The sequence below is a fragment of the Enhydra lutris genome, unplaced genomic scaffold (genome assembly GCF_002288905.1).
Source record: "Enhydra lutris kenyoni isolate GAN:26980312 unplaced genomic scaffold, ASM228890v2 scaffoldscaffold79, whole genome shotgun sequence".
In the NCBI taxonomy this organism is placed as follows: Eukaryota; Metazoa; Chordata; class Mammalia; order Carnivora; family Mustelidae; genus Enhydra; species Enhydra lutris.
Genome location: NW_019154163.1, coordinates 6,391,717 through 6,402,523, shown reverse-complemented (window position 1 = coordinate 6,402,523; position 10,807 = coordinate 6,391,717). Strand labels below are relative to the sequence as shown.

Sequence of the window (10,807 nt, the reverse complement as noted above, 5' to 3'; positions counted from 1 at the left end):
ACTCATACTGGAATCCTGTTTCTTCTTTATTTCCCATATCCAATTAGCCATAAAGTTCTATGAATTCTTTTCCCCCTATTAATTCGCAATCATCTCAACTGCTATTGCCTCTGCTTAGTTTTTAATTCCTATTCATTTCATTGCCTTCAATTTGGTCTCTCTGCTTCCAAAATTGCCTTCCTGAAATCTATCTTGTATGTTGTATTTTAATGATCTTCTTAAGATTTAAGCTTAATCAGGCAGCTGTCTACTTGAAGCTCCCTCTCAACTTCCCTTTGCTTTTAGGTTTAGTGTCAGATTTCTAATATTCAGTATAGATAGTTCAACTTTTCCATCAAAATCATAAATGACTAGGGGCGCCTGGATGGCTCAGTGGGTTAAAGCCTCTGTCTTTGGCTTGGGTCGTGATCCCAGGGTCCTGGGATGGAGCCTGCCATCGGGCTCTCTGCTCAGCAGGGAGCCTGCTTCCTCCTCTCTCTCTGCCTGCCTCTCTGCCTACTTGTGATCTCTGTCTGTCAAATAAATAAATAAAAAATCTTTAAAAAAATCATAAATCACTACACACATACTGCTTCTGGGGGGGTGGAATTCAAGGTCCCATGGTGTTTAGTTCTCCAGTGCCTTTGTACATGCACTCTCCTCTCCCTGGAGTCCTTCCTTGCCTTCGTGGCTTGTTTTTCTGGTTGCCCTTCCTGACTCTGTTTTTGTAACCCCTAATTGTGTTCCCATAGTACATGATGCTATTTCGAGATGACTACTTTATATGCTATCTCACTGTATGTATTTCTTCCAAAATGGGGACTAAATTCTTCATTCCTCTACTCTATTGCCTAGCACCAAGCTTGTTTGTGATTTACTCCTTATTTGGAGTATTGGGTTGTGTGTGTATATGGTATATGAGCCTGCTTGCACAAATGTAGAGAGTGAATCCGAATCTCTGCTGGGCACTCAGCGCAGTGGGCACGCGAAGGGTTTTAAACTAAAGCTTTTCGCAAGATCACCACCGATATTAAGGAGCATTAAACTATCTGTGACATCGGAAGCATCCCATACTGTGCAGCAGCGCAACACCTTTGCGCGAGCGCAGGGTGAATGAGGAGGGGCCAGGGACAACTATGGAGGTTGCGCGCAGGCGCACCCGGAAAGAAAGCCTCTCTTATTCGGCCCTCCCTTTCCAACCAGCTGCCGGCCGAGCTTGCAAACAGTCATTTCCGGGAAACAGGCGCTTGCTTTGTGGGGTGCAACATGGAGACGACCAGTGGAACTGCTGAGCGGGTGAGACGCTGCTCTGGGGTCGGGTGGGTGGGGAAGCCGAGCGGGGTCGAGCTTTGTACACCATCTCTCCCCCTTGTTCCCTTCCCAGGTTTCAGGAGAACTGGCGTCTGTGGCACATGCTCTTTCTCTCCCAGCCGAGTCTTATGGCAACGATGTGAGTATGACTCACCCCCAGCTCCCACTCATACAGTTAGACTGGTATATGTGCAGGGCCTGCCACGAAATTGTAACCTCCTGATGTCTTCTGTGAACCCTCTCCATGCCCGACAGAAACGGAGGTTTCTCATTCATTCTAACCTTTTTGGTCCACAAACCCAGGACAGATGCCGGTGGAAGTAATTCCCTAACTTTGCTGCAGTAGAACCACCTGAGAAGCTTTCATATTTTCCGTTGTCCAGGTCACAGTCTATACCAATTAAATCAAAATATTGGGGGGGGGGGCGGCGGTGAGAGTCAGAAACTGGTATTTTTTAAAGGTTCCTGAATGATTTCATTATTCAGTAAAGTGGCACCGAATTATGGTATGTCTTGTTTAGATTCTTAGGAAGAAAGCATTTGATATTCTTGAGATACAAGACACAGGGACATGAGAATAGTATTAACACTCAAATAAAAGTGTGATTGATGTATGTTAGGTTAGAGTATAAGATCCAAAGGAGTTTAGCTGAAGGAGAAACCCCTAAGAACTGAGACAGCAGTATAGGAAGACTTCACAGAGAAAGTGAATCTCTAACTGAATCCTCAAAGTATAGATGGACACAGAACATGGAGTAAAGCATGGAGGTGAAAATGCAAATGGATTTGCTGGGGTCAGTGAAATAGATCCATCTGGCTAGAGTGGGAGATTTTAATGGAACAGGTGATAGGTACTTGGGAAGGCTTATTTAGTAATCTAGCCTGCTTCACAATACTGATTCAGTTTTAAGTGTTATAGAGGGGGAATTGGCTATCTTTTTTGGGGGGAGGAATTGGCTATTTTATAAACCCAAATCTTATAAACAGATTATAACATGTTAGACTATTAAAAGTGAAGGGTATTTCACTTCATTTATCTTACTTTGTTCTCCCAACAACTCAGTGATACATGTGAGTATATTGTATCAGTTTTACAATGGTTTAATTGAGTCCTGAGAAGGCACTCTATCTACTGCTTTCTGTAGTCTCTCACACTTCACTAGCTGCTGGAAAAAGAGCCAGTGGCTTATGCTATTGATTATATTGTATAGGCAGCTCCTTTTGGTGGGTAGTTTCCTTCATTAAGGACAAAAGTTTTCTGTTTTCCAAACCTATTAGTCCAGTTTTTATTCTTTGGCAGTAGTCTTATTGACATTACCTAGACATCCACAGACATCTTTAATTTGTTCTCTAGTAGCAGAATTGGGAGATTCTGACCTGACATTCTTCACTCCTTTGCAGCCTGATATTGAGATGGCTTGGGCCATGAAAGCAATGCAGCATGCTGAAGTCTACTACAAGGTGAGTTGTCTGTTTTCGTTATTAAGCAGAATTAAACATGGAATTGTAGTGTTTGGTTCTCTGCTAATCACTATTCTCAGCAAGTTAAAACATATGTATTTTGGAGATAATTTTTATTACTGTAAGATTTTACCCACAGAGAATGAGGGAGTGAAAGTGAATTTTGTTTTGACAATGAGGAGTTGTACTTCTTTGCCCAGTGTTCTGCTGCTAACTAGCAAAATGATTCTGTAATAGGCAATTAATAAATATTTGATGACTGAATGGACAATTCACAGAGGGCAATAGCCAGGCAGTACTAGGCCCAAAAGGGTTTGAACTGGTGGCAAGGACTGTAGTATATTATGGCCTTTGAAAACTATGTCATGATTTCATCTGGGGCCTCATCTGCCTGTACTTCCTAATAACTCTTCTGCCCTTAGAACCATAAAGATTTTCTGGGGAAGGGGGGATAGAAGTGTAGTAAATTAGAGACTAGTTTCTGTTATGTTGTCTTGTGTCTGGCAGCTGATTTCATCAGTTGACCCACAGTTCCTGAAACTCACCAAAGTGGATGACCAAATCTATTCTGAGTTTCGGGAAAATTTTGAGAAACTCAGGATAGATGTGTTGGATCCAGAAGAGCTCAAATCAGAATCAGCTAAAGAGGTAAGAGTTCTCTCAAATATTGCATAGCATCTCACTAACAATTATTGATTATGTAAACATTTTTATACATCTAAACTTTTTTCAGTATGTTTTAAGGAAATATGTAAAGAACCAGGGCTTTTATGTAGTTATAATCAACCAGTAAGTAAGTTATGAAGTGAAATAAATATTTTTCTGGTATTTGAGTTTTTTATGTACACTGGGTCTATTTTTTTTCCTTTTTTTTTTTTTTTTTTGACTTGGATATTTTATCCCTTCCTACACAGGCCTTTCAGGGGAGAAGGAGCAAATTTACTTATGTTAGTAGTTTAGCTTGGATGGAGAGTTGGCAAATTGGCAAAAAAAAGTCTTGAATGGAGAATTGGCAAATAGGATACAGAGAGGTGTTTGAATTCTCTGGATTTAAGTTCTCATTATCATGGGCCATGGATACTAGGAGAACTTAGGTTTCCCATTGCTTCCCTGATTATCATACTTTTACAGTGTGCTAAAACTCTTACAGTGGGGAAAATACTTCCCTGAGAGTAGGTCCTTGGTTTGTGATATATGTGACCTTTTAACATTGTTATTGTTAACTGTTAACTCTGTTACTGATCTTGGCTAAAGTACTTATAGCAATGGACTTCTTTCTTAAAATTTAACTTTGTGACCTTGCCACATTCCTGCTGCCTTTGTCTCATTTGTGCTTCAGTGGGGATGAATAACTATTTTGGGCTGAGTTAACCAATAACTTAAAAACAAAACAATATATTTAAGAAGTCAAATTTTAATTCTGTAGCTGAGGATTTAAATATTTTGTCAAGTTAAAATATTGTTCGTGTTGAGAAATACCAGTCTAAGGACAATAGATAGCATAGAAACTCAGTGCTAATGAAAGTAGAAATCAGCTCAGTCCTAGTCTCTTTCACTATGGGTACTTCACTTACTGAGGAGTTGGAGTCCCTTCTCCTGGCCTGACTTCACCAGCCTCCTGCATTTGTCAGCTAAGGCATCTTTTTTGCCTTTATAGAAGTGGAGGCCATTCTGCTTGAAGTTTGACGGGATTGTAGAAGACTTCAATTATGGTACTTTGTTGCGACTGGATTGTTCCCAGGGCTACACTGAGGAAAACACCATCTTTGGTGAGATTCTTGCCTCTGGAGTGGTTTCTGTATAAGGAAATTGAGGGATCTGGTTTTACTGATGAATTAGTGACATGAATAGTTTGGGGATTATCTTATTTGTTACATATTTAAAGATCATGTTACTTTTCATTGAATAACTATGAGATAATATGGTTAAGTATTTTCAGCCTCATTTAACAAGATTAGAATTCCACATCTCTGAAATTTATGACTGTACTGGAATGCTTTGACTGTTAGTTCGGCTTTGTTAATAGACTTCCAGTAGGTTTAGAAAAGTAACTGTGACTAGGACAATAATCAATTCTATTCACCTTTCAGCCCCCAGGATACAATTTTTGGCAATTGAAATTGCTCGGAACCGAGAAGGCTATAACAAAGCAGTTTACACCAGTGTTCATGACAAAGAAGAAGAGAAAGAAGGCAACTGTGGAAGAGAGAAAGGAACTGACAGTGGACGGGCAGAAGAGAAAGGAGCCATCAGAGAAAGAGAAAAAACAAAAACCAACAAAGGAGAAGAAAAAGAGAAAGGAGCTGACAAAGAAATTAGCAAGAGTGGTGAAGCAGCTATGTAAAGTAGACAAGGAATAGCATCCTGGAAGCTATGACTCAACTATGTCTACAGATACTACGATGCTACTTGTGCAGACCCTGTGGTTAAATGTATCTCTTTGTGCAATTGAAAGACATAAAGAAGTACATCTTTCTAGCCTAATAATCAAGAGCTACTTTTGTTGTTCTCTTGTATGAACCAGCTTGGAGACTATTAGGGTGTTAGTTGAGCATTTCTTGGTATAGTGTTTCTTGGTTCTCACCACTGGTCAATTAAGAAATTTTACAAATAAATTTCTTTTGGTTCTTATGACTATATCTATAATTGACTTTTAAAAGATATTTCCAATTATTTGACACTACAGATTTTTTTTCAGGTATATAATCTTTTTGGCATGTCTAACAAAATGATTTTTGCCTATTTTTAAATGCTTATCATTGTTTCCTGCAGTAAAGTTTCCTCAAATCTGTTATGTTGTATGTGGTTTGGGGATTAGAAGTCCCTATGTAAGGGTTAATTCCTGCTATCTGAGTCACTATAGCTTTCTGATTTTCTTTGATATATCTGGCAAATATTTGATGAATATTCTATGGAGATAAGAGCTGGGGCCTGAACCTGTCAGACCAGTGAATGCAGCCCAGTTCACATTAGAAGAGCAGGAAACTGGACCTGCTTCAGTACCTGCTTCTCTTCTGGTACCCAAGTTGTTACCTGAAAGCTAGCAGAAATTAGTAATTAAATATAAAGTCTGGTAGAGTTACTTCCCTTTTATAATGCTATGGACAAGAGCATACATTTACAGAGTAACATAAAATGAACATTTTTAAGTGATATTTTGTCATACTCCAAAAATAGAGCAGTTGATTTTATATGGGTGGAGGGGTTTCTTCTCATCTAACGGCTTTTAGGAGTGTATGTTTCCATTATCTTTACATATGTATAAAGGTTTGTGCATGTCCCATTAGACTTACTGACCTTGATTACTAAAACTAGTTAGAGGAAGCCACAATATTTATAGTGCATACAGTAAATTCTCTTAAAACTCTAACCACAGCATGATCATTTGAGAACGGATTTAGCAGAGCAGAAAAGCGGGAGAAATGAGGCTTTTTCCCCTGGTGGATATAGAAGAAAAATAAAAGTTAAACTTAATTGATGAATTATTTTCTAGGCAAGAGCTGAACTAGAGATACCTATAGCTAGCAGCAGCAGTTATCACAAAGCAAATAGGTTTCTCTATGGATGCTTTTTAGCCAACTCTTAAAAATATTTAAAACATTTGTTAAACTTCTCATTTTATAGAAAGTATCCCTTTAAATGAGTAGGAGAGTGTTAAACACTTCATACTAGACAGACTTTTAAAAATCAAGAACGTCCTTCGCTGTATTGACTTTGTGTAGTTCATACATTCTTTTTTTTTAAGATTTTATTTACTTATTTGACAGACAGAGACCACAAGTAGGCAGAAAGGCAGGCAGAGAGAGAGGGGGAAGCAGGCTCCCTGCTGACCAGAGAGCCCAATGCAGGGCTCAATCCCAGGACCCTGAGACCATGACCTGAGCCGAAGGCAGAGGCTTAACCCACTGAGCCACCCAGGCGCCCCCCATACATTCTTAAATATCCATGAACATGTGTCCATACACATTGCCTGAGGGACTAGGGAAGAATAAAAATTACTGGCTGCATACAATTCTGCCTGTGGTAGCCTTTTCCAGATTGCTCACCAGCAAGAAAACGTGATTAATTACTTCTCTCTGATTTTATGGAGAATAAGAAATAAATCATTGAAAGATTACTTTAAAGTGAGAGGCATCTCTGTCCAAGAACTAGGAAATACAAACTGAGCAAAGGGAGGTGAATAAGAACACAGAACACTTCAGCAGCATTGTAAAGCTAGGAATCCAAGACCGTATCCAAGGTTAAAGGGGAGAGTGGGCAGAATTCTCAAGGTGGCCTCAAGATTTCCACCCTTGGCATACATGCTCTGTATAATTCCCTCCTGTTGGTGTGGGCAAGCCTTGTGAATATGAGGGGATTCTGTTCCTTCATTTAAGTTATAACCATTTAATTTTGAGTTAATAAAAAAAGATTATCCTGGGTGGGTATGGCCTAATCAGGTGAATCCCTAAGTGGGAAAAGCAGCAGCAGATGTTCACCTGTTGGCCTTTAAAAAGCAAAAAGCTGTGTTATTCAAGGGGGCCATGTGGCAAGGACCTCAGGGTAGCCGCTGAGAGCTGAGAATGCTCCCAGGCTGAGAGCCAGCAAAAAATGGGGATTTCACTCTAGTTGGAAGGAACTAAATTCTACCAATAACCAGCAAGTTTGGAAGAGGACTTAAAGTCTTGGATGAGATTACAGTCCTGGCTGATACCATTATTTTGGTCCTGTGAGACCCTGAGCAGAGGACCAAGTTAAGCTATATCTGGACTCTTGACCCATAGGACTCTGAGATGGTAATGGGTATTGTGTTAAGCTACTAATTATGTGGTAATTTGTTATGGAGTAGTAGAAAATGGCTATAGACTCTGGTACTGGAAGTGGAGTGCTGCTGTATCAAGTACCTAAAATGTGGGAGTGGTTTTAGAATCAGGCAGTACGTGAAGACTAGAAGAATTTTGAGGACCATGATAGGGAAAGCCTAAATTGCCTTAAACAGGCTGTCAGTAGTAATATGGACTTTAAGGATGCTGTAGGCAAGGGCTCAAAAGGAAGTAAGGAACGTGCTGTTGGAAACTAGAAGAAAGGGAATCATCTTAGTAGGTGGTAGCATTATGGTTAGAGGCCCGGAAGTTTGGGATTTGAGTCTTTGCTCTAAATTATTTGGGAGATGTTATCAAGCCAGGCTTGACATAGTATGTAAACATCTGTGATTTATTCAGAATGTGGTACCATTCCAATTATTTATCTCCATGACATCTTTTGGAGGCAGGGAAAGGGCACAGACTAATTTTGGCATTTACAGAAGGGAAAATTGCAGTCATTTTGAAGTTTTAGGCCACTGAATTTGTGGTAATTTGTTACAACAACAATAGGAAACCAATAAAGAAGGCATACTGAGCCCTGTTTAAAGGTAGAGACATTTACTACACTGTCATTATTTACTTTGAAACTATAGTTTAAACAAAGAAGTTGTGCCAGATAATTGAGACATGAGCTGTACCCAAAGCAAGCTTCAATAATTCTAAACCATTTTGAACTTATTCTTCTAAGGAATTCCTGTAGCTGAGTCTGTGTGTTAGGTGCCATTAATATAATTGGGAATTCTCTGAATTTACTTAAAGGTAACAGTACAGGGCTTAGTAATGAGTATGTGCTCATGTGAAGCTTACAGTAGTATTAATAAAACTCGACAGTAACTTCATCAATTATTTGGACCTTAGACAAAATATTTTTCTGGACAGGTGTATTTTATCATTGATGTTGTTTAAAATTGTCAGAGCATGGTGATAATTCAAACAGGCCAGATTTTTGTTGGTTTTATCGCTGTTTTAAAATTTTCTACAGATAATACAGTTCTTTTTTTAAAATTTAATTTTATATTTTCAGTGCTAAGATTCATTGTTAATGTACCACACCCAGTGCTCCATGCAATACAGTTCTTTTTGCTCGCACACAATGTGGATGATTCTCACTATCCCACATTGGTACACAATTGCTTTCATACATATTCTTATTCAGATACATAGTCAATATCTTAGGGGCACCTGGGTGGCTCAGTTGATTAAGAATCTGCCTTCAGCTTGGGTCATGATCCCAGGGTCCTGGTACTGAGTCCAGCCTCAGGCTCCCTGCTCAGTGGGGAGTGTGCTTCTCCCCCTCCTTTCTGCTTGTGCTCTCTCGTGCCATCTCCATCTCTCTCAAATAAAATATTTTTAAAAATTGTCAGTATCTTAGTTGATGATTCACAATTAAGGCATGCACGTATGTTATGTGAATGGCCATTTCCCCATGCCTACATGTTTTTAATCTAGAATTATAGAAGCTTTACAGATAGATATCAACATGATGGTGGTCTCTCGAATTGTACTACTTTCACATGATGACCATTTATATGACTGGCTAGCTTTAAATTTTCCCTACTCAGGATTTCTCTGATTTCCACAATATAAACTGCATTTTTGGGGCATCTGGGTGGCTCAGTTGGTTAAGTGGCTAACTTGATTTCCATCAGGTCATGATCTCAGGGTCCTGGGTTTGAGCCCCAAGTCGGGATCTGCATTCAGTGGGGAGTCTGGGGATTCTCTCTCTCCCTCTACCCTACCCCCCACTTACACACACTCTCTCTAAAATAAATAAATATATCTTTAAAAAATATATATTTTTTTATTGCATTTTCTTTAAGTCAGTATGTTTTCATTTTATAAAAATTGAGATTGAATTGGGATGCCTAGCTGACTCAGTGAAGCATGCAACTCTTTTTTTTAAAAGATTTTATTTATTTGACAGAGATCATAAGTAGGCAGAGAGGCAGGCGGGGTGGGGGGGAAGCAGACTCCCCACTGATCAGGGAGCCCGATGTGGGGTTCGATCCCAGTACCCTGAGATCATGACCTGAGCCGAAGGCAGAGGCTTTAACCCCCTGAGCCACCCAGATGCCCCAAGCATGCAACTCTTGATCTCACAGATGTGAGTTCAAGCCCCACATTTCTCACTGTGGTGGCTCAGGTACAGAGTAGTATAGATGTAATTTGGAAGCCATATGAATGAGAAGGAAGTGAAAGGTGAAAGGAGAAGTTTTTCATGAGAATCATAGAGAAAAAATGGTTACGACATATATATATATATATGTGGAGATATATATATATATATCTCCACAATGGGTATAAAGCTTACTTTAAAAAAATTGATATTGAATCATAAAGTAATTTGCCCTCCATCACATAAGTGTGGTATTAGGATTCAGATCCATATCTTTTGGTTATGAATCTTATGGTTTTTCCAGAATCCCACTCTAGATTCAGCTTCTTGCCAGAATAGAGACAAGTAATTTGAGTGAGGAATCAAAGTATTTAATAATCATAGGCAAGAGCATTCTAGTGTGGAGTGATGTACTGAGGTAGTTTAAGCTCCTCAAATATTTGTAATTTCTCTTTGTCTTTTTCCTTCTTATCTCTGCAAAAGATTCCTTGTTGCATATGCAACTCAGACTTGTTTAAAAAGCATTACAGTGTAATCATTATAGTGTATCACTGAATGTTCAGTTTCAAAATTATATTTAAATTTAAATTTCATTTAATTTCTTCACCTTTCTTATGAACTGAGATTTGGCTGATACATTCCCGCAAGCGTTTTTTTTTTTTTTTTTTTTTAGATTTTATTTATTTATTTGCTAGAGAGAGAAAGAGCGCACAAGAGGGGGAGCGGCAGGCAGAGGGAGAAGCAGGCTCCCCGTCGAGCAAGGCACCTGATGCAGGACTTGATCCAAGGACCCTGGGATCATGACCCAAACTGAAGGAAGCCGCTTAACTGACTGAACCACCCAGGCGTCCCTCCCTCAAGTGTTTTGTAGTTTTGTTTTTTTTAAAGGCTTTAACTCTGTCTTTCTAAAAATCATACAAGTTTTTCAGGATAAATCACTGGAAGCTCTAATAGGTATTACTCATTGGTCTTTACATTGAAAACAGCATAAAGGAAGTAAAAAATCATACAAGTTTTTCAGGATAAATCACTGGAAGCTCTAATAGGTATTACTCATTGGTCTTTACATTGAAAACAGCATAAAGGAAGTAAAAAA

The 10,807-nt window shown here is 39.1% G+C and overlaps 1 protein-coding gene across 1 annotated transcript; it reads left to right on the top strand.

Moving 5' to 3' along the window:
- Positions 1-1,200: 1,200 nt before the first annotated feature.
- Positions 1,201-5,382, top strand: LOC111160898 (polysaccharide biosynthesis domain containing 1). The gene is made up of 6 exons (XM_022524293.1): positions 1,201-1,275; positions 1,364-1,429; positions 2,692-2,751; positions 3,259-3,399; positions 4,409-4,520; positions 4,842-5,382. The coding sequence occupies exons 1-6, from the start codon at positions 1,246-1,248 to the stop codon at positions 5,093-5,095; spliced, it is 663 nt and encodes a 220-aa protein (XP_022380001.1). The 5' UTR covers positions 1,201-1,245; the 3' UTR covers positions 5,096-5,382.
- The last annotated feature ends 5,425 nt before the right edge of the window (positions 5,383-10,807 follow it).

Bases quoted from the DNA above. Each gene is read 5' to 3' on its own strand.
- LOC111160898 (XM_022524293.1), top strand. From the start codon at position 1,246: ATGGAGACGACCAGTGGAACTGCTGAGCGG. The intron at 2,752-3,258 runs GTGAGTTGTCTG...TGTGTCTGGCAG, and splicing joins ATGCTGAAGTCTACTACAAG to CTGATTTCATCAGTTGACCC. The intron at 4,521-4,841 runs GTGAGATTCTTG...TTCACCTTTCAG, and splicing joins TGAGGAAAACACCATCTTTG to CCCCCAGGATACAATTTTTG.